The 27,958-nt window shown below is 38.9% G+C and overlaps 1 protein-coding gene and 1 pseudogene across 1 annotated transcript in view; one reads left to right on the top strand and one right to left on the bottom strand.

Moving 5' to 3' along the window:
- NRG3 (neuregulin 3) overlaps positions 1-27,958 on the bottom strand; it is a 549,380-nt gene that overhangs the window by 43,615 nt on the left and 477,807 nt on the right. Inside the window, exon 2 of the mRNA XM_033208729.1 lies at positions 19,263-19,392. Within this exon, the coding sequence (XP_033064620.1) occupies positions 19,263-19,392 (130 nt within the window). The remainder of the gene's footprint in view (positions 1-19,262; positions 19,393-27,958) is intronic.
- On the top strand, positions 25,742-26,377 carry LOC117082151 (annotated as a pseudogene).

Below are 27,958 nucleotides of genomic sequence, written 5' to 3'. Positions count from 1 at the left end.
CTCTCTCGCTCCCTTTCTCTCAGATTACTTACCCTCATCCTGCAGGATCGTGATGCATGTATGTCTCATATTTGCAAAGCTAAGAGGTTCTGGTTAAATCAAAGAATACTTGCTGCGAGGCATCCTTGTTGTCCCTGACTATATAATGAACTGGTAGCTTCTGAAGATGAAAATATGTGACACGTGCCTAAAATGAGCAAGTTATTCCATGGTTTAATACTTTTTACTGGTTTCTCACTGCCTTTAAAACATTCACTATTAAAGTAAAAATAGCCGGGCGCGGTGGCTCAAGCCTGTAATCCCAGCACTTTGGGAGGCCGAGACGGGCGGATCACGAGGTCAGGAGATCGAGACCATCCTGGCTAACATGGTGAAACCCCGTCTCTACTAAAAAATACAAAAAACTAGCCGGGCGAGGTGGCGGGCACCTGTAGTCCCAGCTACTTGGGAGGCTGAGGCAGGAGAATGGCGTAAACCCGGGAGGCAGAGCTTGCAGTGAGCTGAGATCCGGCCACTGCACTCCAGCCTGGGTGACAGAGCGAGACTCCGTCTCAAAAATAAATAAATAAATAAATAAATAAATAAATAAATAAAGTAAAAATAAAAATTTAAAATAAAATTAAATTCTTATAGCTAAATAAAGAATACAAAGAATACACATTAATCAAAGACACAGGCATTAAATAATAAGGAGGGGCAAGCTTACACAGATTCAATCAGCAAATAGAAGCTTACCGAATGCAGGCAAGATGGATTTGGATCAAGAGTCATGAACATATTCATGTTCCTGAACCAAGTAATTTCACTTTTAGTATTCAATTCCAAAGAAGCAGTAGAAGATAAGTACTTCATCCATGTACAGACTGCAATGAAGCACCTAGCATAGGCTAGACAGAGAGCAGACACTCAATGAATATGCATAGAAGGAAGAGGCAGAATGGAAAGAGCGAGGATGAGAAGGAAAAGGGAAAGATGATCAGAAAGCTTGTCAACATGCAGCCATGGAAAACTTCACTAAACTTGGGTATGGTGACCAGCACGGTAATAGGTAACTTGAAGGTGACACTTATGGAGACCCACGTAGCCATGGGGAAATATGCCAAAAGCGGTGTTAGTGGTAGCATTGGTACTTGGGGAGCAGAATAAAAAGTCAGTCTCCTTCATAAGGGCCACTTCTGGAAAATTCTGTAAGTGTGTAAAAGACCCCACCAGATAAACAGCATGATCTCTTGGCACAGTCGGTTTCACTCTATTGCTTATGGTAAAGTGAGGGTGAAATACCTATTTTGTGTTCTACCGTTGTGATAAATGTGTTCATAACTAACCAAACCCAAAGTTTCAAGGACTTGGGAAGCCCCAGTGGAGGCCTGTGGCAGAAGGGTAGAGCAGGGATTCTTAACCTGGGCTGACAATGGAAATCACTTAGGCAGCTTTAAAACACACATGCCTTAGTCCCACTTACAGAGATCCAAATTTGTGTGTTCTGCATGTGGTCTGCTATCTGAATGTTGAATCTGGGCAGTTCAACTCTGCAGCTAAAGTGGAAGAGCTCCGGTTTAAAGCCTTACTAGACAAGGCCAGGCCCACGTTCAGCGATACCCCCTGGCACCCAGAGTCTTGTTAGAAACACAGAGTTTGAGCCCCACCCTAGACCTACTGAAACAGAATGTGAATTTTTAAAAGCTGCCCAGGTGAGTACACAGACACACCCGTCTGTGAGGCACTGGCATGAAGGACTAACAGGTTTTCTTTGTGCTGTCTTTCCCCTGACAGTCACACCCTTCTTAATTTGGCATTTTATCTTTTGTGCTTCAAAACATAGAACAGCTATGTTTTCTCATGAAATACTTGCTCTTTCTGAAATGTCTCCACTTTTCTTTGATAGAAATGCCATAAACACATGTACCGAAGCAGATGAAATTGCAAAGGATCACCTTGTTTCTTCATCTGAATTTAGAATTTGAGAAGACCTAGGAATTATGTTCAATCACACCATTTCACAATGAAGAAATTACGGTCCACTGGAGCTAAGATATTACCAAGGGTCACCCTGCTAGGAATCAGAAAAGCTGAGGTTTAGAACAGATTTCACTAATCAGAATTATCCCTTTGAAAAGTCCATGTTCCATTGTGAAATCACTTAGCGTTTTGTCATGTTTACACATCACAGCTTTCCTAGTTACAAAAAAATCAGTAATTTTTTAAAGACTCTGGTGAGTTATCCTAGATGAACCTAAGTCCTGAAGAGGTGTGATGACTGGCAACCTCTAAGAAGTGCTTCTTCATTCATTTATCTGAATGCGGCAGAGAACATTTTTCTGCCAACTTAAAAGTTCTATTGTTTGGGAAAATACCAGTTGTCCAGCCTAAACCTGCAAATAGCAAATGTGATATATAAAATCCCCCTGTTATAACAGAAATCTATGGAAACAGTTGGCTTATAAAACCATCGTGGATGAGATGGGCATGGGATGAAGTTGTGTTGCAGATACCCAGAGATTCTTATTTGGTAGGTATGTGAACTAGCAGGGTAACCAATACAGATAAACAGAGGTTTCCATAAGCTTCACAAACATACTTGCAAGGGTATGCAGGAAAGCTAGCTCTGGTATAACTGCTGGGCTGCACAGTTGGAGCTGGAGGGTGTACGGTAGTGGCAGAATTACGAAAGGACCTCTGGGGTGGGAATAAGGGTGCTATTGTGAGCTGAGCAGCAAGGCTTAGTTCCTCACTGCTCCAAGTGTGGCTGTGGACCCGCAGCACAGGCATCACCTGCAACCTTGTTGGAAACACAGAATCCCAGGCCCCGCCCCAGACCTACCACTGTACCTTAATCTGCAGTTGATCCCCACAGGATTCATACACTCACTAGAGTTTGACAAACATTACTATTATTCACTGTTTCCCAAATTGGTCTCAATAATGAATGCATGATTATTGGGTCCCAGCTGATACCTAAATTAGAATTTTCAGAGGAAGATATTAAGAATCTATATTTTTAACCATGGCCTTTGGAGATGCTTATAATAAAGCAAATTTGACAAGATTGGAGGATCGAGAGCTTCATAGTCAGGCAGAACTGAGACTGGTGATCAGTCCTCCTACCTACTGGTGGGTGTCTTTGAGGAAGCGACCTTCCCTCTGGGAGTCTCCTTCTTGTCATGTATCAAACGTGGATACAACATTCCTTTGCATATTTAACACAAACACAAGGTAGGCAATTATGAAGCAGTGTAGAAAGGGTGTAAGCTTCTGCCTTGGGCTTAGGTTTGAAATAGAAGATTGATATTAACATTTCTGTCTCCTCTTTAACACCTCAAATTTGTCCTCTAAAAAATGAGGGTGGTAGGTATTTAGCGTATTTTTCATTGATTCAGTTTATCTTCACTGAGTAGGTGGTAGGTTCCGGAAGCACAGATGAACTCAAAGCCTAGTGGGAGAGTCAGGTAGATGAACAGAAACATTATAATAGATACAGAGGTTTTGTTCACAAACGAATCATTTCATACATCCAGATAATGTTCTGGTTAGCTTGTAGGGGGAAGAGATCAAAGCTACTATTTAATATCATTAAAATAATCACTATTTCTTTCACATATGTTAACCCAGGCAGAAAGGAAAGAGCTTTCTAGTGCACTGAAAATAAAACCTTGTCAAAGAAAATAAGGCTTCCATGTGACTTTGATTGTGACTATAAATTAGCACAGGAGAACACCCCAAACTGTGGCAAAATCATGACCTTATTTAAAGTAGATGCTTTATCAGCTCATCTTTTCTGCCATTTCTTTCCAACCTCATGTTTTTCACTCTCTCTTGTCCTATTATTAGCCTCTATTTCATAACAGCTGTAGAATATGTTTCCTCCAGCAGTGGAGATACCCACTGATACACTAGCCTGAGCCTCAAAGCTGAAAGCTGAGAGTTCCTAATTGAATTTCTGCCCTTCAGGAGCACAGGGTCATTGGGATTCACCCGCTGTCAGAGGACTCCAGGGAGGCCAGGCTCTGAGCATACTGGCCTCTTGGCATTGCCTTTGTGTCTCCATATCCGCATCTCCAAGCATCCCGACTGCCCCTAAGCCTGGGGTCTGTTTGTTTAACGTTCTACTGCTGAATTAATAACTCCTTTCTCTGACGTTAGCTATAACTGTATTTTGGATTTGTTTAAATCAGAATGTATTATTTGAGAAACTAGAAAGCCACCCTATGTTAGGAACTCTTACGGACTTTCTTTCTCTGATCTCTGCTGTATGTATGTGTTGCTATATGTGCCAATACGGTAACCTGCTGCCTGACCCATAGCAAGGTACATCCTTTACAGTTATCTTACTTTCACCCTACGCGAGCCTCGCAGCAGCTCAGTTAGAGAAAAGAAATACTACCCAGGAAAATGTAGAACATTTCCATTTGAATGTGCCGGTAAGTATCCCTAAACTTTCATTATTCGACAATGATCAGGTATCAACGCAGCCTTGAATGGATATGTTTAATTCTTGAGGAAAATTTTAGAGCTGAAAAATCATTTCCTACATCTAAAATGTTAATACAGTCCAGGTGCGGTGGCTCACGCCTGTAATCCCAGCATTTTGGGAGGCCAAGGTGAGTGGATCACTTGAGGCCTGGAGTTTGAGACCAACCTGGCCAACATGGCGAAACCCCGTCTCTACTAAAAATACTAAAATTAGCTGAGTGTGGTGGTTCGTGCCTGTAATCTCAGCTACTCAGGAGGCTGAGGCAGGAGGATTGCTTGACCCAGGGAGATGGAGGTTGCAGTGAGCCATGCCCCACTGCACTCTGGCCTGGGCAACAGAGCAAGACTCTCAAAATAAATAAATACATGAATAATAAAATGTTAATACAATTAATGTTTGACTGGAACTATAAAATCATCTTTGCAAATATCCCATATATGTAGATAAAAGTTATACATTAATTTTGAATTTAAAAAATCTTGATTTCATAATTTAATCAGTGTGATATACTTGTTAGGCTTGAAGAATCATACTATTCTCTATACTTTCCATTCAGACAAATTCAGAGCTTGAGTGAAAGAAATTAAAAATGTCATCATCTTCTGATATGTTTATGAGAACCATCTGGACATGAGAGAAAAAATAATTCAGAAAGGAAGGGACCAATTGCATCAAAAATTTATGATATGAAGCTGATTACTTCTAATTGCATCTAAAGTAATTTTGAAATTTCCCTCCCCCTTGGATTTAAAGAGAAACTTCTCCAATAGCAGCTCAACTCTCCACGCCTTTGCTGGTCAGCAAGAGTAGGTTTCCAAAGGAGAAATAAAAAGGCTCTTATCTTTCCAAATGCAAATTAATGTGTTACCTCCTCTCCGAAGCACTCCCTGACTTCATGAGCATTGATTTTTGGAGTCTTCTATGCACATGTGAGTTTTATGATTTGGATATGGTTTGTTTGTCCCCACATAATGTCATGTTGAAATTTGCTCCCAAGTGTGGGAGTGTTAGGAGGAGGGGCCTATTGGGAGGTATTTCAGTCAGAAGAGCTGATCTCTCATTAATAGATTGATGCCTTCCCTCAGAGGAGAGTGAGCTCTCACTCTTTAGTTCCCAAGAGAACTGTGTGTTGAAAAGAGCCTGGCACCTCACCACTGCCTCCCTCTTTCCTTGTGTGATCTCTGCACACACTGCTCCCCTTCACCTTCCTCCAGGAGAACCTGAGACCTTTACCAAATGCGGATGCCCAATCCTGAACCTCCCAACCATCAGAATCCTGAGCCAAAAGAACCTTTTTTTCTTTATAAATTACCCAGCCTCATGTATTCCTTTACAGCAACACAAAACAGACTGAGACAATGAGCATAGCTCATATCTAGCACGGAACTTGTCATATTGAATTGAACTAGAAAATATCCATCTCAACCCCTCTCTTATGAGTTTTTCTGAGAACATCCATCACTATATTCTTACCACTTTACAGTGGACTCAGAACATTGAAAATGCTTAATAAACATTGGCAGAATGATAAAAGAATGTATTAAATTGCCATTTACTTCTGAGTGTACATAAAATAGAACAAGAAGTGCCATTCTATAGCACTCACATATGGCATGCATATTTCTAAAAACATATTCCCCAAACCAGGTGTAATGCTCTCATCTTTTTTATTCTTTTCATTTTATCCTTAATTTCTCATCTGATAGAACTTGCAGTAAGGATTTTACATACTTGAGGTAGATATTTTCCCTCAGTTTATCACTATTATCCCAAGTGTGAGCTTCACTGCCTAGTATGGCCAGGGTCTGCCCTTTGTGGTCCCTTTCACATCAGAATCTGTTGGCTTCCCAGTGCTCATACAGCAAGTTATTGACAGGAAGGAGCTTTTGGTCTCATTTACCACTGAACCTCAGTGTCCTGCATGATGCCAGATACCTAGTAAATAGACTGTGTATGTATACATGTGTGTGAACATGTGTGTCTCTCTGTGTGTGTAAGGTGGATTTTGTTTTAAGTTGCCTCTAGTAGAAATATTTTCCTGATATTCATAAAACCACCAGAATCGCTGTGAGCATTAAAAAAACCCATACTTTTAGAGATTTACTCTGAGATAAACTTTGGAAACACAGTCTTTGGCTTTTTTTTTTTTCTATAAAACAAGGAATACTTGGCCGTTCTGTCAATTTTTTAGTTTTCTCAAATAATAGGTAGGTACAAAGGCAACTAAATAAAAGAGTAGTTGGATGTTAGCATGCACTGACACAGAGTTGGGGTACAGTGAAAAGAATGGATTCTAGGGCCCTCTCTTCTATCTTATTGATATGGACAGGAAAAGGGAAAATACTGAGTTGAAGAGGGTGGTTCCCTAGTAAAGGCCCCACCTTTAAGCCTAGATACCCACGTCCCTGAATGAGAATAGGCATTTCTGTTTTTATGCCCAAACAGTTGCCTTTTGGTTCTCCATTCCCCTATCCTGCCCCCATGTAAACCCTGAATCACAAGCTCTAGAGCAGACCAGCAGACCACCAACGGCAGAACGACATGGCAGAGAAAGAGAAGAGGAGGGATGTCTGGATGCCAAGGGGAGTTCAGCAGGGGGTGGTTGGAGGAGTCTGGCTGCTGGGCAGCCCCACTTCAGGGGAAGATCACCTTCCCACTCCATCCCCACTTTCAGCTCCCCATCCATCTTGCTGAGAGCCAGCTCCACCACTCAACAAAACCCTGCACTCATCCTTCCAGCCTGCATGTGATCCAATTCTTCTGGGCCACTGGGGAAAAGCTTGGGATACAGAAAGCTGTCACACTGGCCCCTGCCCTTGCAATAAAGCAGAGGGTCCACTGAGCTGATTAACACTCAAGCCATCTGTAGACGGCAAAACTGAAAGAGCTTTGTAACATGGAAGGCTGCAGGCATAGGCATCCACCTCTAGACAGTACTGTGGAGCCAGATCACTTGCCCCAGCCTCTGCATTGCCTGTCTGCCTCTGCATGCTCCTCCTTCCTTCAGGGGTTTCAGCTGTGAGGCCACCAAACAGGCGAGCCACACCCCTGTCATATATCAGGGAACTCTCCTGTTCATTATCATCCAAAGCCTGCTAGCACTTAGTGACTCAGGAAATTCTCAGCTAATTTCTGCAAAGTGGGGATAACAACACAGAGGTTGTACATTCTGGTGAAAGTTACATTAAGAAAAATCTACACAGTATATGATAGTCTTGTTTTTCTATGAATTTGAGTGTCACCAAATTATAATTAGGTCAAGTATATGTCATATTCATCATGGAACATCCTTGGATTATGCTTATTTGACAGAGAAAGTTATTAAAATTTCCCATTATGCCTGAACAGTTTTGGGAGCTAAGCCAGGCACAGTGGCTCACACCTATAGTCCCAGCAGTTTGGGAAGCCAAGGCAGAAGGATCACTTGAGGCCAGGAGTTTGTGACCAGCCTGGGCCACATACTGAGATCCCACCAGTACAAAAACATTAAAAAATTAGCCAGGTATGGTGGTGTGCACTTGTCATCCCAGTGACTTGGGAGACTGAGGAAGAGGATCACTTGAGCCCAACAGGTCGAGGCTGCAGTGAGTCATGACTGTACCACTGCACTCCATTCTCAGCAATAGAAGAAGAACCTATCTCTAAAAATAAGTAGAGTACATAAAGCCAGAGTTTAAGTGTCTTATTTTCAAGCAGTTTGAATTCCTGAACCACTGGGACAATAAAGGAGAGAATTTAGTGGGGAGACAAAGCATGTAGAACCTGGTGTCAGCCTGCCTAGTCTGGTACACAAACACTGACATTTTGGTTTATGCATAAAAATTGTGATTTGGCCCTTAAACTATAGTTTAGGTTTTTAAATGATGCTCAGATCACAGTGAATTGGAAAGAAATAGCATGCTCAGGAACCCAGAAGTGCTGCCTGATGCTGTGAAACTCAGGCTGGAGCAAGAATACTTTCAGTAGCCCCAGAGATGGGCAGACCACAGAGGGACACGGCAAATTCCCTCACTGCCTCAGCAGAGTCCACAGAATAGCTGAGCCATCTTCATCCTGTTTTGAGAAGGTTTTATTGAAATATTAACCCAAGAGCTTGCACGGCAGGGCCTGTGGTACCACGGTTACTGTTTACATTTGTACTGATAGATCATCTCTGGCTAAAATAATATTTATGGATATGTTCTTAATTTTTAAAATAAATTTGGTGAAACAATCCATAATCCACTCAAACTATATAATTTTATCTGGGATACAAAATATTGCATAATCCTCTCTCTGTCTGCATGGGGTAAGCTTCCAGACTGTTCCATCCCTCACAAGATAGGGAACCCCTCATGCAGGAAGCAGGTGCCCAGTGAGGCAGCTCCAAAGGGAACTCTCGAGGACACATCTGAAAGGTCGACAGCAGGAATGGCCTAAACAGTAGGTGGTAAGGAGTGTTTTCCCCATGTTTTTTTCTTCAGAAACTGTCAAAAGGGAGCGTTCCTCTAACAAAAGGTGGCCTCTTATTTCTGCTTATCTTTTAAGTTTACTACCTGAATAATTACAATGATCCTTGATTCTAAAACATGTTCTTGTGTACGATCTGGTATTACTGTGTTTTTAAATAATGTATCTGTGCCTGTTTTCTTTTATTCCCATTAGTGGATCTAAATGAACTCTATGCACAAGGCTCACTGTGCTGGGAGACTCTGAGTACCTACCAAGGAGTTCTGACTCAAGTACGTTGATCTGTCAACAAAGCTGTGGAGGTAAATTAACAACACCTGTAACTTACTATATTATACTGCACTTGCTCTAAATTCCCTGTGTTTACTCAACACCAGGCACCTCAACTTTACCTATATCAAGCCTCAAATAATCCTGGGAAGTAATAATATTGCTTTTCCCATTAACAGATAAGAAAACTGAGGCCGGGCGCGGTGGCTCAAGCCTGTAATCCCAGCACTTTGGGAGGCCGAGACGGGCGGATCACGAGGTCAGGAGATCGAGACCATCCTGGCTAACACGGGGAAACCCCGTCTCTACTAAAAAACTACAAAAAACTAGCCGGGCGAGGTGGCGGGCGCCTGTAGTCCCAGCTACTCGGGAGGCTGAGGCAGGAGAATGGCGTAAACCAGGGAGGCAGAGCTTGCAGTGAGCTGAGATCCAGCCACTGCACTTCAGCCTGGGCGACAGAGCAAGACTCCGTCTCAAAAAAAAAAAAAAAAAAAAAAAAAAACAGATAAGAAAACTGAATCACAGAGAATATGTATAATTTATTTATTTATTTACTTTTTTTTTTTTTTTTGAGATGGAGTCTCACTGTGTCACCCAGGCTGGAGTGCAATGGCATGATCTCGGCTCACTGCAACCTTGCATCCTCCACCTTTTGGGTTCAAGTGATTCTCGTGCCTCAGCTTCCCGAGTAGCTGGGATTACAGGCATTCACCACCACACCTGGCTAATATTTTGTATTTTTATTTGAGACTGGGTTTTGCCATGCTGGCCAGGCTGGTCTTGAACTCCTGATATCGGGTGATCTGTCCACCTCAGCCTCCTAAGTTCTAGGATTACAAGTGTGAGCCACCACGTCCAGTTCAAGAATATGTATAATTTGTCTTCTAGTAGCAGTGGAGCATTGAATCCAACCAGCCAGACCAAGTAAGAATTATTAAGAAAAACAGAAGACAAAAAGACAGCACTTTTTAAAGAGTCTGCAAGGAAATAAAAATATTTTTATTTATCTTTTAAAAAATTTATCTTCTAAAAATATTTTATTTATCTATTTAAAATTAAATACTTTAAAGACATTATTACATAGTGAGATCTTCTTTAAATAATCAGACTAGTACAAGAAAGTTTGATAAAGTTTTAAACGCTATATAAATTCTGGAGTCTATTGGCTATAAAAACACTCCAGTAATTTTCAAGGTGTTTTAGTTGCTAGTACTCTCATTATAAGGGATAAGGGACAGACCAAAATCAATTAGGTAATTTTAGGCTTTGCAGAGCTACAATACCCTGCATTTATATAGCATTTTACAACTTCCAATTGACATTCACATATATTATGGTCCAATGACTGCCAGGAAGGACAGTTATCATCATCCTCATTTTACAGCTGGTAAATAAATCATCATAGGAGCAAACAAAAAGAGTGTGTGCATGTCTGCGTGCGTGTATGAGATTGAATAGTTATACATAGACAAGCCTGGTCTTAAACCTTACAAAGGAGAGCAGCTAAAAGCTACATATCCAAAGCAATGTACTAATTGCCAGAGATCTGACACTGTCTAGGTAGAGTCGAACATGCCTTGCTTATCTTGGGTTCCATATTCGCTGCTAACATATCCTGCATTTAAAAATATTCTTTTATTTTTTTATCATTTTCTGTAGGCTTTCATAAATCAGATAATTTTTATGCCATTAAGAATTTTAGTGCCTACATATTTTAAACACTGAAGCATACAGATAGCCAAACTTTCAGAAAACTATACTGGGAAAGAATTAGGAAAAAGGTAAATCACTTCATTTTTTTTAATCATATATTTTCCACAAGTAAAACCTATAATTTTCAGTGTGTACATTTTCACATGAAAGTGTATTTTTCTTTTTCATACACACAAGAAAAGTCAACAGGCTATTGTATTGTGTCACAAAATTGCAAAATCGACATCAATTTCACGTTATTGACACAATTATGGTCCGTTACATTAAGTAGGAAAGGAAAATATTTATACATAAATATGCTTATTTTATATGTATATTATACATATACATGCTTAAATATTTCCTTTAAACCTATGAAGAGTCATTAAGAAAATAAATCTGGGAAAAATCAAGAAATGCCTGCAGAATGTAACAAATAATAGAAAATTGTTAATTTGTCAAAGTATTAAAATTAGCAATAGGAATTCTGAGTCCTGAGAATATACAGTAGATATGAATTCTCTGACATGCCCCGCCCCACATTTAAACTGAAGTCTCCTGTTAATTAAATAAGGCAGATAATACTGATACAATTTCTCTCACAAGATTCTTGCAACATGCTTTTTTCCTTGGCTTCAATATGACCATAAAGGAGAGAGGAAAGAGCTATCATATATATACATAGTATCTATTTCACATTTATAGTTTTCTATATGTTGCTTTCAATTCTTGCATCAACCTTTTGGGGCAACTATTAGACTATCTTAAAAAAAATTAAGTATTGAAGGTCTGATTAAATAACTTGCAAAAAATCATAGTCAGTAGAAAGCTGAGTAGAACTTTGAACTCAGGTCTCTCAGCTTTGAACACTCATATTTGCCTCCTGTACGTCTTACTCCAACTCACACAGCGAAGGTATTTTACATAAACTTATTGGTGTCAATTCTTGGATACAAAAGCAAACCCAAATCATAATGACCTCCTTAAAAAGCACCATTTCCTGCTTCAGCTAGAGCCACCAATCACAGAAGAAAACATTAAAATAAGGTAATCTTTGGCTAATAACTAAATCTCAATCACAGAAGAAAACATTAAAATAAAGTAATCTTTGGCTAATAACTAAATGATGTGTTGGTTGAACGTGCTTTTTCATTTTTTTGCATGATACTTAAATATCCATATCCAAAACAATGTACTAACTGCCAACTAATTTTAAGTATACCCGCTGGTCTGAAATACAAAGAGGTGGAACTAGAAGAGGCAAACCACTGCTTAAGTGTCATGGAATTACATAATTACGTTCATTCTGTTGTTTGTTTGCTTGTTTTCTGAGTTTATAAGACTATCATGACAAACTATGTCCACAGAGAAGAAGAATCATTACTTTGTTCATTTCCTCTTGTCAAAAGCAATCGGTAGACCACCTGTTATCAATATGGCTATTGCAAATTACTCAAATTATGTCTAGGCTACGGCAAACATTCTCATGAACATTTCTTTGATGAACTTGAAAATTCTTCTAAGGTTCTTCCCCTTGTTATTAACACCATTCTGCAGGGACCCTGCAGCCTGGCCTGGATTTATAGATATTTTAGCCTTCATTCCCTCCTGTTGATGGAGTTCAGGGATGTGTGCCAAAACTCCATTTTCATTCTGACTTGCTTCAACCACAGGGAATCATTAGCTGCTGCTCTCAGAGCACTTACTGGAGAACCATTTGATAAAGAGGACCCTCACTGAATGGAAGAGCTAATGGACCTCCAAAGTGACAGAGGAAAGCACTAACTGGGATGGTCCTATTATATTGTAGAAATGTCGTTACACAACGGCCAATCAATTCTCTTAAAAATGGAAGCTTTTATTTCAAAACCAACTCAGAGAGAGCCAGTCATAGTAGGGAGAAAACACTACTCTTAGGGTTCCCTTCCCCCTTCTCAATGGCTGCCCTCACTCCCCAACTCCTATCAGCATGTCAGATTGTGACACAGGCCATCAGTCCTGTTACCAAAGTATCACCCTGGGCAGTGGTTGCTATTGGGCTGCCTTATTCTTTTTCCAGCAATTCCATATTTCAAGTGCTTCAAGTATCTTCAAGTGAATTGCTTGGTTGATTTCTAAAATGGTCAGTACAGGTCAAATTCTGCTCAAATGTTATCCTTTCCAAAGTTTTGAAAATCCATTTTTGCAGGAAGGCTGGTGAAACATTTAATGAGCTTCAATTCACAAGAGACACATCCTTTTTACTCGAATTTGGCCTTAAAACACATTTGGTCCATTCAATTGAGTAGCAATCTTTTCTATTACAATGGCTACCTCTTTTCACTCTAGTGCAATATATTATACATAGCACCATTGCCAAAATTTTTTAAATTTCTAAAAATGGCATAAAAATGAAAAGATCATAGAATATTCTGATTCTATTCAGAATATTTTGATTCAAAGTGTTTCTGGTGACTTATTTTCCTTCTTTACCCAGCTTCGTTTCTATAGGGTGTATCTACCTTTTATTAAATCCATTGTTGTTAATGTTTTCAAAACATGACTTCAACATGAGAATTATTATAAAAAGTACCACTGCATTATTAATAAAAGAAGGAACAGACACATTCAAATAGACTTAGTAGTGCTTAATCTGAAAGCTCTTAAAGTTCTCTTATCAGCTTAATAATAGTGAATTACAATGATTTTACAGAGACAGGGACACTATCCATATTTCTTAATGGAAAGACTAGAGGCAGGAGTCAACTGTCTTAACCAGGTGTTACATAAATGAAATATATGTAATATAAATATAATAATATTTATATTATTATAAATATTATAAATAAATATATAAATAAATATGTAATATATTTCATTTATGTAATATACAGACCTTAGAAAATTCACAAAGTTGAAAGAAGCAAATAGTTACAAACTATCAACCTTTTTAGTTTTTTTTTTCCAGAATTAGGATTCTACTGTATGTTTAAGTTCGCAATTTCATATTAAATTTTTATACCTAACATGACATAGTGACCGTTGGATATCCTCAAAATACTGTGAAAATTCATTCAATGTACAAATATATTCTAATTTATATAGACATTTAAATTCATAATTTCAGACTTGTTAAAAATTTTTGCTATTACAGATAAAAATGTGGTGAGCATCCCTATAAATAAATCTTCACAAGCATGTATGTGGGTTGGACACTTATGCCTGTAATCCCAGCACTCTGGAAGGCTGAGGCGGGCGGATCATGAGGTCAGGAGATTGAGACTATCCTGGCTAACATAGTGAAACCCCGTCTCTACTAAAAAAAATACAAAAAATCAGCTGGGCATGGTGGCGGGCACCTGTAGTCCCAGCTACTCGGGAGGCTGAGGCAGGAGAATGGCGTGAACCTGGGAGGTGGAGCTTGCAGTGAGCCGAGATGGCACCACAGTACTCCAGCCTGGGCAACAGAGGAGACTCCATCTCAAAAAATAAAAAGAAAAAGAGAGAAAGAAAAGAAACACTCTAAGGCTTTTAAAACATACTAAAATATTACCTACAAAAAATATATTTAACAAACTGCACTCCCTCAAGTAGCATTTGAGGACATGTGTTTTCACAGCCCCCTTGACAAACTGGGTACAGTAGTCACTTTTAAAAATCTTTAAATAAAGGATAGGGAAAAAAATACCTAATTTGCATTTCTCTGTGAGGCTGAGAATATTTGTTTGCTGCTTATCTGTATTTCTCTTTAGGAAGATTATGTTCCTCCCCTTTGTCCATTTCCCTATTGAGATTTTATTTTAATGTTACCCCTTGATTTACGTGACTTCTTGGGGGTTTTAATTCTTTGCCATATTTGTTATTCAGTTTCCTCATAGCTTGTCTTTTAATTTTGTTTCTGATTTATGATATTCAGATAAAAAACAATGCTATGTCAAAGTTGTTAATTTTTGCCTTCCATTGTTTTTATTTGCTCACAAGGTCCTTACAATTGCTGACATAAATAAATACGTAATTTTATTTATTATTTTCCTTAGGCTTTATTTGTTTATTACTTTAACTTTTGAAATCATTAGTATACTTTTGGTATAGAAAGAGGGGTCAACATACACTTCTGATACTATGTACCTGATAGTTAATCATTAATTGAAAAATCATTCCCTCATTTTCCTCTGGTTTATGAATCAATCCTTGTTCTATACTAAGTCCCACAATATACCACAATCTGTTTGCACTAATTACCCTGTGGATGGTCTGTGGATTTATATTTTGAGCTGGCTATAGTAACTCACACCTGTAATCCCAACATTTTAGGAAGCTGAGGCAGGAGGATCACTTGAGGCCAGGAGTTGGAGACCAGCCTGGAAAACCTAGTGAGGCCCCATCTCTACAAAAAAAAAATAAAAATAAAAAAATAGAGAAATTTTCTGTGCATGGTGGTGAGTGCCTGTAGTCCCAGCTACTCAGAAGGCTGTGTGGGGAGAATGGCCTGAGCTCAGGAGATTGAGGTTGCAGTGATTCAAGATCACACCACTATACTCCAACCTGAGTGACAGAGCAAGCCCTCCTCTCAGAAAAATAAATATATACATACACACACATACACATATATATATATACACATTATATTTTGAATTTAGGAAAATCTATTTTCTCTATTTCTTGTTCTTTAAAAATCCGGCCAGGCATGGTGGCTCACGCCTGTAATCCCAGCACTTTGGGAGGCTGAGGCAGGTGGATCACAAGGTCAGGAGATCGAGACCATCTTGGCTAACATGGTGAAACCCCATCTCTATTAAAAATACAGAAATTAGCCAGGCACGGTGGGAGGCTGAGGCAGGAGAATGGCTTGAACTCAGGAGGCGGAGTTTGCAGTGAGCCAAGATCCTGCCACTGCACTCTAGCCTGGGCGACAGAGGGAGACTCCGTCTCTTAAAAAAAAAAAAAAAAAAAAAAAAAAAAAAAAAAACCTTCTGTCAAGTTTTTTGTTTTTTTTGTTTTTTTTTTAAATTAAATTGCTTTATAATTTCTAGGTACTGGTACCACAAATGTTTCTTGAAGAATTGGAATAACAAAATTACAACGAAACAAACGTGTCCCCCACTTTCAACACCTCCCTTTTCTGGGATTATTACTGTTTGTTTGTTTGTTTGTTTGTTTGTTTGTTTTGAGCATGTACTTTCAGGATTTCTATCACAAATAGTTTGGTAATTGTGTACCTATTGTTCCTTGAGAAGAAAACAGAAATGTGTCGGAGTATGGTCTATTTTCACAACATAGAAAACTATTTGATGCAGTTTATTATAGGATTACAATTTTTTAAATCCAAGAAATATAATTTTAATTTCTTTCAGATTTAAGTGTCTAATCTTTTGAGACATATAAAAATAAACTATTGAAAAAGCTAGGGTCACACACAAGCCTTTATACTGCCGCTCAGATCTATTAAATGGCATCTTATCTAACTTGAAACAAAATCCAGTAACTACTATGTCATAAAGATATTCCTTGTAGTATGTCAGTCACCTGCAGTATTTTGCTTCTCAAAATTTCCTAACGATGAAGTATTTTTCTTACTCCAAACACATTATGAAGCACTGCACCATTTAATTTTTAAATTCATTTCTGTATTTATTCAACAGTATCTTTGTGATAGGAGGTGCTCAGTAAACATTTGTTGAATAGGAGAATGACTGAAACATACTACTTAAATAGAGTGCTGTACAAAATGGCACATTATTAATAACTACGTTGGAATTTTTAGAAGTGGCTGATGCAGGAACAAATGTAAGCCTTTTATTCGCAGCAAAGCTTGAGAGATGAATAGCAGGCACATGTGATGTGTGATTTATTCATACACACTAGTAGGAGATTTATAGGCATCTATTAACCTACTCGAGCTCCAATTTTGTCTTAGGCTAGTCTTTTGTCATGATTAGCTATGTTGTGAGTCTATGTTAAATAACAGGCTGTCTGTACTGAAATATGCAAGAAAGATGAAGACAGAAGGCCAAAATTATTAAATATGTACATCATTTCATTTAAACTATATAGATTATATATATATATATATATATATCTGCTTATGTGTGTTACAAAAATTAGAGATGTATATGCATATGCATAAAAGCAAAGGATTTTTCTTTTATGGACATGAGAATCATTGTTATGGACTGAATGTATCTACAAAAATTAAAATCCCTACATGAAGTAAACTCCAGTTCCTCAGAATGTGATATTTGGAGAAAGGTCTTTACAGAAGTAATGAAGTTAAAATAAGGTCATGAGGATGTGCTCCAATCTAATATGGCTGATGTCCTTAGAGGAAATTTGGAACACACACACCTACAGAGGAAACATGATGAGAAGATACATCTCCTTGACCATCTACTGGCCAAGGATAGAGGCCTGAAAAGGAATCAATTCCGAACACAAACACCTACAGAGGAAACATGATAAGATACATCTCCTTGACCATCTATAAGCCAAGGAGAGAGGCCTCAAAAGGAATAAACTCTGCTGACACCTTTATGTTGGACTTCTGACCTCCGGGACTGTGAGAAAATAAATTCCCATAGTGAAGCCACCCAGTCTGTAGCACAATGTTACAGCAGTCCTAGCAAATTAACACATCATGAAGTACTGAAATATACAGCATGGTCAAACGACGAAAAAGAAGAATTACTTTGTTCTCCCGATAGTCTCAGTTTTGGAAAAGATGAATCATCTCAGTCTGCATACTGTGGTGGGACCTGATCCAATTCTTCCTCCAGGGAAAACACCATCAAAGAAAGCTACTGCTTTAGCCAATGCTTCTGATTCATCTCTTCTTCAATTGATTACAAATTCAAACATAATTGATTGCATTGCCCACTTCCAAATGGTAATCTCATTAGATTGACCAAGGTAACTGTAACATGGTTGAGGAGCTAAAAGGGCTTGCATGCACAACACACTTTGAAGGAGTAGTTCATTCCTGGATTTTCCCTTAAGGTCTTAATATCACTTGTGTGCTTCGTGTCCATATGTGCAGAGTCACAAAAAAATATGAGAGAGGAGGAATATGGAGAGAAACAATTCCCACTCCTCTTCTTCCCCAACCCAGGTTTGCAGAGCATAGGAATAGGGTGCAAATTTTGCAACTCGGGGAAATGCAGTGGCACTGCCAAAGTCATATATGAACACCACATGTCAGGGGTGAGGAAAGGTCACAGTTCTATTTGTCCTGACACAGGACATATGGTAACTTTTACAGAGCCCTCCTACCATATCATGTATCTGTTCTTCCAAACCTGTGCCATTGCTCAGTGTGGCAATACATCTTCCCTGTGGACTAAACCTGGCTCTTGGATCCAGGCAGCTTCTGCCGGCATGGCATGTTCTAAGTTTGTAACTATACGATACATTTCTCTACATCATCTTAGTGAAACAACATGGGAATCGAGTTTTATAACAGTAATAGAAAAAAGTCATAATTTTCCATGCCTCATGATTCCAAATAATTAATTTAATAACTGTGTCATATGAGAAGAGCAAATAAAGAGAAGAAAAGGGGTGTGGATATATATGATCACTGATGCGTACACAACTGCAAAGAAAAACAAACTACCAGGGTAATACTTGAAGTGAAAACTTGGTAAGAAATATTTTTCAGATGTTAATTTGATTCTTCTATGGAGTCTTAAAGCTGTAGTGTCTATAAGTGCACTCTTTATCCCCCATTGTTTTTACTTTTAGCAGTTACATAACCTTATGTCTCTAAAAACCAATTAAACACCTTCCTGATCTCTACTGGGAGTTTTTCCCCAAGTAGTTCTCTACTTAGACTATAACAGGACTGCTATTTCATTTACAACTTCTTGCTGGAGAGTGTTTCATCAGAGGTGTTAAGAGAAAGTATTGAAATTAATAAAGGAGGGCAGAAACAAAATAAAATACAGTTTTCTCTGGACACAGTTAAAGTCTCTGGGGTTGGTTCACAAATAAACACTGAGATTCTAGATCTTAGATGAGCAGTTTGCTTCTCCTGCCACAGTCAGCAGGTTCTCAAGAACAGATTATTTCTGAGTACTAGGATATATGCCTAAGTTCCACATCATAAATATACTCTTCTAAAGTGTGTAAATAATTATTTCCATTAACTTTGCAGATCTAAAGGTAAATCTTTGTTTGCTTGGTCAGGTAAAACTTAAACAGTGACTACTTTGTTTCCATTTTGTCTTCTTCGGCTGTTAAAGAGACAACAGCCTTGCCCTTTGCAAATTAAAACTCCCAATTCTGCTGTTCAAACGGTGGGACTGTGTGTATCCCGGACATGACACATTACAGATGCTGCCAGCACCCTCCACCCCCAGGCCTTACAGAGGGCCTGCCCTTTCCACCAGTGTCCTCAGTGGCTTACCGACAGTGTTTATGGGATCCGGTCAGGGTTTCGATCACAAAGCACTCGCCATCGTTGAGACAGTATGCAAGGTCCTTGTCTCGGCAGGGTTTGAAGTGCTCGGATCGCTCTGTGGAATATGTCGTCGTATCTGTCAGGGAAAGCACAGAGGGAAATGCTGTCAGCAGTACATTCTGACACCAACAACTCCTGTCACTGTCCCTGGATCTCTGTATGGAGGCCTTCTCATGGGCTGTGACCTCTGGGACTCTAGACAGACAGCTCCAACCCTCCGTGGTACTGACCAAATGCAGCTGGCTGTAACCACTGTATTCAATTGTCTTATTTCTCCACTAAATTTTAACTATTGGAGTCACTCTGGAGAAGCCCCATTTGAGGACACTTAAACACTAAAAGCTCAATGATACTGAGTCAAACACCCCAAATCCACCCTCATTAATTTTAGTTTTAACAAATATGTTGTATGAAGGATTGAAACAACATTCCCTTCGTTTATTGCTGCCAAATATAATTAAGCATCTGATCAATGTATATTGTGACTATCTGTGGAATCCAATGTCAGTTTGGGGGATTTTTTTTTAGTTACAGCTATAATTGGCTAATAGCTAAGCCAATTATTCTTTTACTTTCTCCTTTTATTATGTAATTAAAATGCAAATGTTCTAAATTCTGAACCAGATTCTCAAATATGAAGAATGTTTCTGGTAAATATTTAACAGGACCAATTATTGTCATTTTTTAGCATTATCTTAAACATGCATTTTTAAAATCATAATTACATACATTTTCAAATTAAGTTATATATCAATATCTGCATCCCAAATACGAGACTAACCATAAATATATGCTATCTATAAGATACAGACTCTATTACCACATGTAGACATTATTCTAATTACAGAGTTTTAAGCAACTATTAGCACCAATTCCACCGTAACATTCAACAAAAAAATATACTTAAAAAGTCAAAGAACAAAAAATTATTCAGCGCATAAGCTTTTAATTTCCTTTACAGATATTTAGATTAATAATAATATTCAACAGCACAGGATATTATACCAGCTTATTAACCGCCCTTGTTTGAATGTGTCTCCTAAATTCCATGTGTTGGAAACTTAATCCTCAAATTTTTATGTTGATGATATTTGAAGATGGGGCCTTTGGGAGGTAATTAGGAATAGATAAAGTCATCACGGTGAGGCCCCCATGATGGAACTGTCGGCTGTTTAAGAAGAGAAAGAAGGACTGATCTGACATTCTCTTGCCCCCATCCATGCGATGCCCTGCACTGCCTCAGGGCTTGCAAAGAGTCCTCACCAGCAAGAATGCCCTCAGCAGATGCAGCCCCTTGACCTTGGACTTCTCAGCCTACAAAACTGTAAGAAATAAATTTGTTTTCTTTGTAATTTACCCAGCTTCAGGTATTCAGCTAAAGCAATAGAAAATGAACTAAGACAGTAAATGAAGGTCACAATGAGCTTCTTCCCTGATTATCGTCACAACTGATGGTGAGTGATCGTTTTAAAAGGAAACTCACCCCTATCTCTCCCACATCTAAAAATCCTCATGGGGCTCTCCTGTGGGAATAACTTTAAAATCCATAGTAGGGCAAACCAGGGCATGGGCCATCTATATGTTTATCTGTCTGATGGTCTCTTCTTGCATTCTAAAATTTTATGCAACTTAATTTTCAACTATCACTCTATTTTCTCAAAATATCAAGAACGGTCACACTGCTCCTTCTTCCCAGACCTTCATTCTTTGTTGAGGACACCCAGAAATCCTCAGAACTTAGATGATCTCATCTTGTGCCTCCCAGTGCCTCTTACCACTTTCCTCACTGCATTCAAAACTGCAAGTAATCCTTTCTTTGTTTTATCTGTTCTTTTCCTCTGTAACGTCTTTGAGGGCTGGCATGGAGGCTTGATAAGAATTGGTGCTCGGCCGGGCGCGGTGGCTCAAGCCTGTAATCCCAGCACTGTGGGAGGCCGAGACGGGTGGATCACGAGGTCAGGAGATTGAGACCATCCTGGTCTACACGGTGAAACCCCGTCTCTACTAAAAAATACAAAAAACTAGCCGGGCGAGATGGCGGGCGCCTGTAGTCCCAGCTACTCGGGAGGCTGAGGCAGGAGAATGGCGGGAATCCGGGAGGCGGAGCTTGCAGTGAGCCAAGATCGCGCCACTGCACTCCAGCCTGGGCTACAGAGCGAGACTCCGTCTCAAACAAAACAAAACAAAACAAAACAAAACAAAACAAAACAAGAATTGGTGCTCATAAAAATATCTTCAAAATATCTGATCTCTCTAACATCAATAATTAAATGCTATAAATTAAAGCTATAATTAAAAACCTCATTACAATTTTACGAAATTTAATTCATTTTGTACAGCAAAAAGTGAAATATAATTTAACATTGATGTTATCATTTTAGTATTCTTTTTGTAATATTGATAAAGACTGCAAAAGCAAGGCCTTCAGATTCACACAGACCCTCACACATATGTTACTCATATTCCATGAGCACTGAAATAAACCACTATTGATGTTGCAATGGGAACTTATGTTTTCTACTTCAAAATATCTGCTTGTTAATACTTTGGCACAAAATAAAGGCTCTGCAAAACACACACATTTTCCATCGTGCAGGAGATTCTCTACAGTAAAGATCTGTTATTCAAGACAGTATGTAATAAACAGTCACACAGAATCAATCTCTCTATGGGAAATATTTAAAATTCAAGAGCTCTGAGCAAAAAATTCAATATGAAACCGTGCACAGTTGACTGCTACTCTGGCTGCTGAAGTATATTAACTCATGATCAGTTAGTTAACTTTTCCTTTAATTTCTTATTATCCATTTATTGATATTCACTGATCATGCTTCTAAGAACAGCTTTTCATTAACATAATCTACAGCATAAAAAGTGAGATCCTTATTTTATAATCAGTGGTTTTAACAAGCTACAGACTTCAAGTGCAATACAATGGCAAAGCAATTACAATCAATTAATTTCCATCTGACAACTGCTGTCTCTAGTGGTTACCGCCCCATTCTACCAACCGATTTCTCCATCATGTTATCATCTATCAGCACATTACAGAGGATCAGAGACCCAAGTAAATGGCTCTGCAAAAGTCTGGGGTGGGAAAGCTCAGATATCAGGCTTAACATGTACTGAGGCTTTCCATTTCCACAGCTTAAAGAATCCCCAAATTAATTTAAAATACTCATGCTTAACCTTCACAATGACTTTACTGAATTCAAAGAAAACATCATTATCATAATTATTAAATGACAATATAATAAACAATAAAACATTGGGCATGATCATTCTTTAAGTAAATAACTGCAATTATCAATACATTTGAGACCTTAGAATGTACCTAAGCATTTTACTATATGTTATCTATATAGTATTATTACCTGAAATCACAGAGGCTTTGGGTAGGGTAAGTGAAATTCATCATCAGGCGAAATTTTATTCTTGAAAGTCATGCAAAAGATGTGTATGGAAATATAGGCAAATTCCGGACCCTTAATAAAATCACTAGGTTGCTATGCTAACTCTAAGACCACCTACCTAGATCTTTGTTGAATGAATAATAAGCATACTATGTCTAAGTCACTCTTATTCAGGTTTTCTATTACTTACAACCAAACAAAGCCTAATAAAGAGATGCTAATAATTTTGGATGATATCCTCCTATATTGGTACATCTGATTAAAGTGCATGTATGTATTCATACATCTATTTAATTTTCAACATATAAGATATACTACAAAGCACATAAAATACAACATAAATAAGAATGAGCCCAAAGAAAAAAAAAACTATAAGGTGCAATTATTTATTTTCTTTCTGTGCCCTAAGGTGGCATAGTGTGCTCTAACATATCCAGCTGAGTGTTTTCTTCTGAAGAACGAACATGGAACATTTGTGAGAATGAGAACGTGGATAAGATCTAATGCCAAACTATAAAAGTTATGACCCTAAACAACCTTGGTGTATCTTTGTAATCAGATACAAAACTCTCATCTGTGAGCAAATTCAACACTTTTGGAAGCTTGTTTATATTTTTTAAAGCTACGCCACTTTTAAGACAGTCCAATACACTAAGCTAGCTATACTATATGGTACTATTTTGGCATGTACTTAATCAAACTTCTGTTTCTAGGAATGTAATTTGGTAAATAATTTGTTATAGAGCTATTGCCTTCAAAACAATTATATGGATGAAGATTCCTGTAAGTAAACAGGAGGGGCCTAATGTTCCTGTGAATTCCAATTTGTATTTCAAGGCTTTCTTTATGTTCCCTTATTCCAGAGTGGGCCCTGCTATCATACGTCATTCTCTCCACATTCATCAGCTTCTGAAGCTCCCATATGACTGGACCATGAGCTTGCTTCCATGGAGCAGAGAAGTCTTCACATCTTTAATCCACGGGCTTATGGAAGGCTTGACACAGAGAGGCACAGAATAGGTATTTATCTATATAGTATTACACAGATAGAAACTTTGGTCGGGTGTGGTGGCTCACACTCATAATCATAGCACTTTGGGAGGCCAAGGCGGGTGAATGACCTGAGGTCAGGAGTTCCAGACCAGCCTGGCCAACATGGTGAAACCCTGCCTCTACTAAAAATACAAAAAATTAGCCAGGCATGATGGCAGGCGCCTGTATTCCCAGCTCCTTCGAGGCTGAGGCAGGAGAATCACTCGAACCCATGACGTGGAGGTTGCAGTGGGCCGAGATTGCACCATTGCACTCCGGCCCGGGCAACAAGAGGGAAACTCTGTCTGAAAAAAAAAAAAAAGGACAACTTTTTATATAGCATTTTTCTACTTGTTGGTGTTAAAAAGTGGTATCAGAGGCCCGGCACTCAGGCTCACATCTGTATCTCAGAACTATAGGGACCAAGGTGGGAGGATCACTTGAACCCAGGAGTCTGTGACCAGCCAGGACAACATAGGGGGACCCCATCTATAAAAATAATAATAATAATAATAATAATAATAAATTAGTCGGGCATGGTGGCACATGCCTGTGACCCCAGCTGCTCAGAAGGCTGAGGTGGGAGGATCACCTGAGTCCAGGAAGTCGAGGTTGCAGTGAACTGGTGTTGTGCCACTGCACCCCAGCCTGTTTGAGGCAGGGCTGAGTGAGGCCCTGTCTCAAAACAGAAAAAAAAAAAAAAAAAAAGTGTTATAGTGAACAAAAACTCTATTTTAAAAATATCTGGGAAGCAAATTAAGTTAGGATATAAGAAGGGCTCCAAAACACCTTAGGGAAAGAGCACAGAATTTCATTAAAGGAGGGAAAAATCAGCTCAGCAGCATGGAGGAGAAAGGAGGAGAAAACAAAGCAAAACAATTGGAAAGGATTTTCCAGAAAAGAAGGACAGGAAGAATAAAGGAGTGTTAGGATTAAGATGAGCAGAGATTGCGCTGAGAAAGGGTTTTCCAAGCACCATGACCAAGGTCGAGGGATCAGTTTAAGGAAGTACTACTGCTGACATTAGAAATAGTACTCCATCACTTGGGGCCACAGGAACTGTGCAATTATCTGGATCACTCATCTGGCACTTGTGATATGTAGTTTATGTGTTTTCTTTTTTTTTTTTTATATATGTTTCGGTCTCTATCCCCAGGGAGGTCAGGGAGAGTGCTTTGCTTTTAAGTTTTCTATTCTTTCCACATCATGTAGCATACATAGTAAGTAATCAGTACAGTAATTAAATGCACAGTGAGAGGTGGTGGTGGTGGTTAATTTATTAAAGGCAAAAAGGGAAGAAAATGTTGGGTTGGAAGACAGAAATCCCCGCAGATTTAGCAATTAAAGTTAATTTATTAATGAATTAAAACGATGACTGGTCTCCCCCTTAAGTACTGAATTCAACCTGAATATTACTTATGGAGGTTTCTGTGTTGCCGGCACAATGCAGCACACTGTGGGAACACATATTTTGTTGCAGGAACAAGAGTACTAAATTGGTTATTACAGTTAATAATTGCATGAGACAGTCAAAGGAAGGGAGAGCTTAATTCAGGCTACAGTTATCTCTGAGGGTTTCTTAAAGTGTTGGCATTGGAGCTGGGCTTGAATATGTGTGATTGAATTGGCACAGGAAAAGGAATCCCGGATGGGAAAAGCAAGGTCACCCCCCACTCCCCGCCACAAAAAACAAACAAACAAAAACAAAACAAAACAAAAAAACACAAAAACAGAAAAACACTGAGACTCAGATTAGATCCTAAATAAGCTCTTCACACTCCTGGCTTTAAAATGTCAGATTTCCTCTTTATCCACTAGAGTTGGGCAGTCGGACGCGCCACTACTTTGTAGCGGTTTCGGGCGGGCCACACCTGCAGCAACAGGAACCCAACCCCGGCTGACCTTGAGTTCCAGGAGCTCATTTCTTATGTCCGCGGAAGTGCAGCGGCCTCAATTCTTAGTGTAGAAAAATAACTACACATGGGCAAAGGAGATCCTAAGAAGCCGAGAGGCAAAATGTCATCATATGCATTTTTTGTGTGTAAACTTGTTGGGAGGAGCGTAAGAAGCAGCACCCAGATGCTTCAGTCAACTTCTCAGAGTTTTCTAAGAAGTGCTCAGAAAGGTGGAAGAGCATGTCTGCTAAAGAGAAAGGAAAATTTGAAGATACGGCAAAGGCGGACAAGGCTCGTTATGAAAGAGAAATGAAAACCTATATCCCTCCTAAAGGAGAGACAGAAAAGAAGTTCAAAGATCCCAATGTATCCAAAAGGCCTCCTTCCAGCTTTTTCCTGTTCTGCTCTGAGTATCGCCCGAAAACCAAAGGAGAACATCCTGGTCTGCTCTTTGATGATGTTGCAAAGAACCTGGGAGAAATGCGGAATAACACTGCTGCAGGTGACAAGCAGCCTTATGAAAAGAAGGCTGCGAAGCTGAAGGAAAAATACGAAAGGGATACTGCTGCATATCGAGTTAAAGGAAAGCCTGATGCAGCAAAAAAGGGAGTTGTCAAGGCTGAAAAAAGCAAGGAAAAGAAGGAAGAGGAGAAAGATGAGGAAGATGAAGAGGATGAAGAAGATAAAGATAAAGAAGATGAAGATGATGATGAATAAGTTGGTTCTAGCGGGTTTTTTTTTTCTTGTCTATACAGCATTTAAACCCCATGTACAAAACTCATTCCTCTTAAAGAAAAAAAAAAATGAAACGTAAGGCTATGTAAGATTTATTTTTAAACAAACAAACAAAAAAAGTCACATTCCTCAAGCAGGTTTTTTTTTTTCTTCCTCTCCCATAGAGTTCACGATATGATGATTCTCTAAGAAAAGGTAAGAATCTGGCAATGCAATCTAAAAGCTTTTGGGATTAGCAAACTACCTTTACAAGCCAGAAGCCATTTAAATATGGTTGTTGACTCCAGCAGCCTCTTCTGTAGGAATACTGTAAATGAAACCTGCTGCCATATATTAAAATTTTCTGTAGAATCTGTCATTTATCAGGCACCCAGGAAGGTACACTGGCATGAGACTGAGTTATAAAATATTTAATGGTAAAGGGAAATTGCAAGAAAAATGCAGTGATGTTTGAAAGGGAAACAAACCATTTCTCAGCTGGCAAGAGGCAAAGATAGCTTTCTCCCTGCTGCCAAAGATCAGACAATTGTTCACTTTGCTGGCATGGGAGAAATGGGGAGTATAGGGCGAGGATTTTAAAAGTTCAATTGATTCGTGGGGCTGCTGTGAGAACTGACAGTTCTTGATGTATCCCAGAGCCGTTAATTCTTGCAGCAAATGTAGAAAGGGCCCTTGTTAAAGTTGTATGACATATCTGCCACGTTGCAGTTTGAAATCCTGCTTTTAAAAACTGTTTCAGCTATTTAAACCTGAATGGGACATAGCTTGTTCAATGGAAATGCATTTCTTTGGGAATTGCAGAGTTTATGCTCAACTGAATGTATTTCCTTTAACCAGCATGCGAACACATGCATATTACAAACTGCTTTGAACTATGATAATAATAATAGCATCTACCATCACTGGAGCCCTTGGCGTACGCTAGGCTCTGTGCTATGTGCTTCATAGACACTATCTCTGCACCCCACATCTCTTTCCTGAAACGGCCTATTTTATGTTACTAGCTATCTCTAAATCCAATAGTGGTTTTTGTTTGTTTGTTTTGTTGTTGTTGTTGTTTTTTTTGTTATCTCGTTGAAATTCTCAAAAACAACTGACACTCATAACCACTCTTGCCTTTGTGAAAACCCTTCTTTCCTTGGAATCTATGTTATCACATAGTCTTGATTTTCCTCTTGACCTTTGACTTTCACCAACTTAGTATCATCTAATCTATATTTAAATGCTGGATTACTTAAAGACTGGCTTTCAAATAACCCCAAGCATATACTTAATACCATGCTAAGTGTTTTCCTTTAGCTGTCTTTTTTGACCTTAAAACAACACTATGAATTTGCGCTATTTGTATTATTATTATTATTATTACAAATAGAGAGATTGAGTCTTTACTTACTTTATTTACTTCATTGACCCAAGGGTTCATGGCTGTTACCTGGGAGCTTCTGAACACAAACCAATGCAGCTTGACTGACTCTGTTATACTGTTTCCCATAGGTCACATTTTTATTTCCATTCTTTCTTTCATTTTAATTTATTTATTCTCTAGGTGAGTGCTATTCTCAGGTGG

The sequence above is a fragment of the Trachypithecus francoisi genome, unplaced genomic scaffold (assembly GCF_009764315.1).
Source record: "Trachypithecus francoisi isolate TF-2019V2 unplaced genomic scaffold, Tfra_2.0 Lachesis_group9, whole genome shotgun sequence".
Lineage (NCBI taxonomy): Eukaryota > Metazoa > Chordata > Mammalia > Primates > Cercopithecidae > Trachypithecus > Trachypithecus francoisi.
Note: the sequence above shows the minus strand (reverse complement) of the source record. Positions and strands in the feature narration are given on the sequence as shown.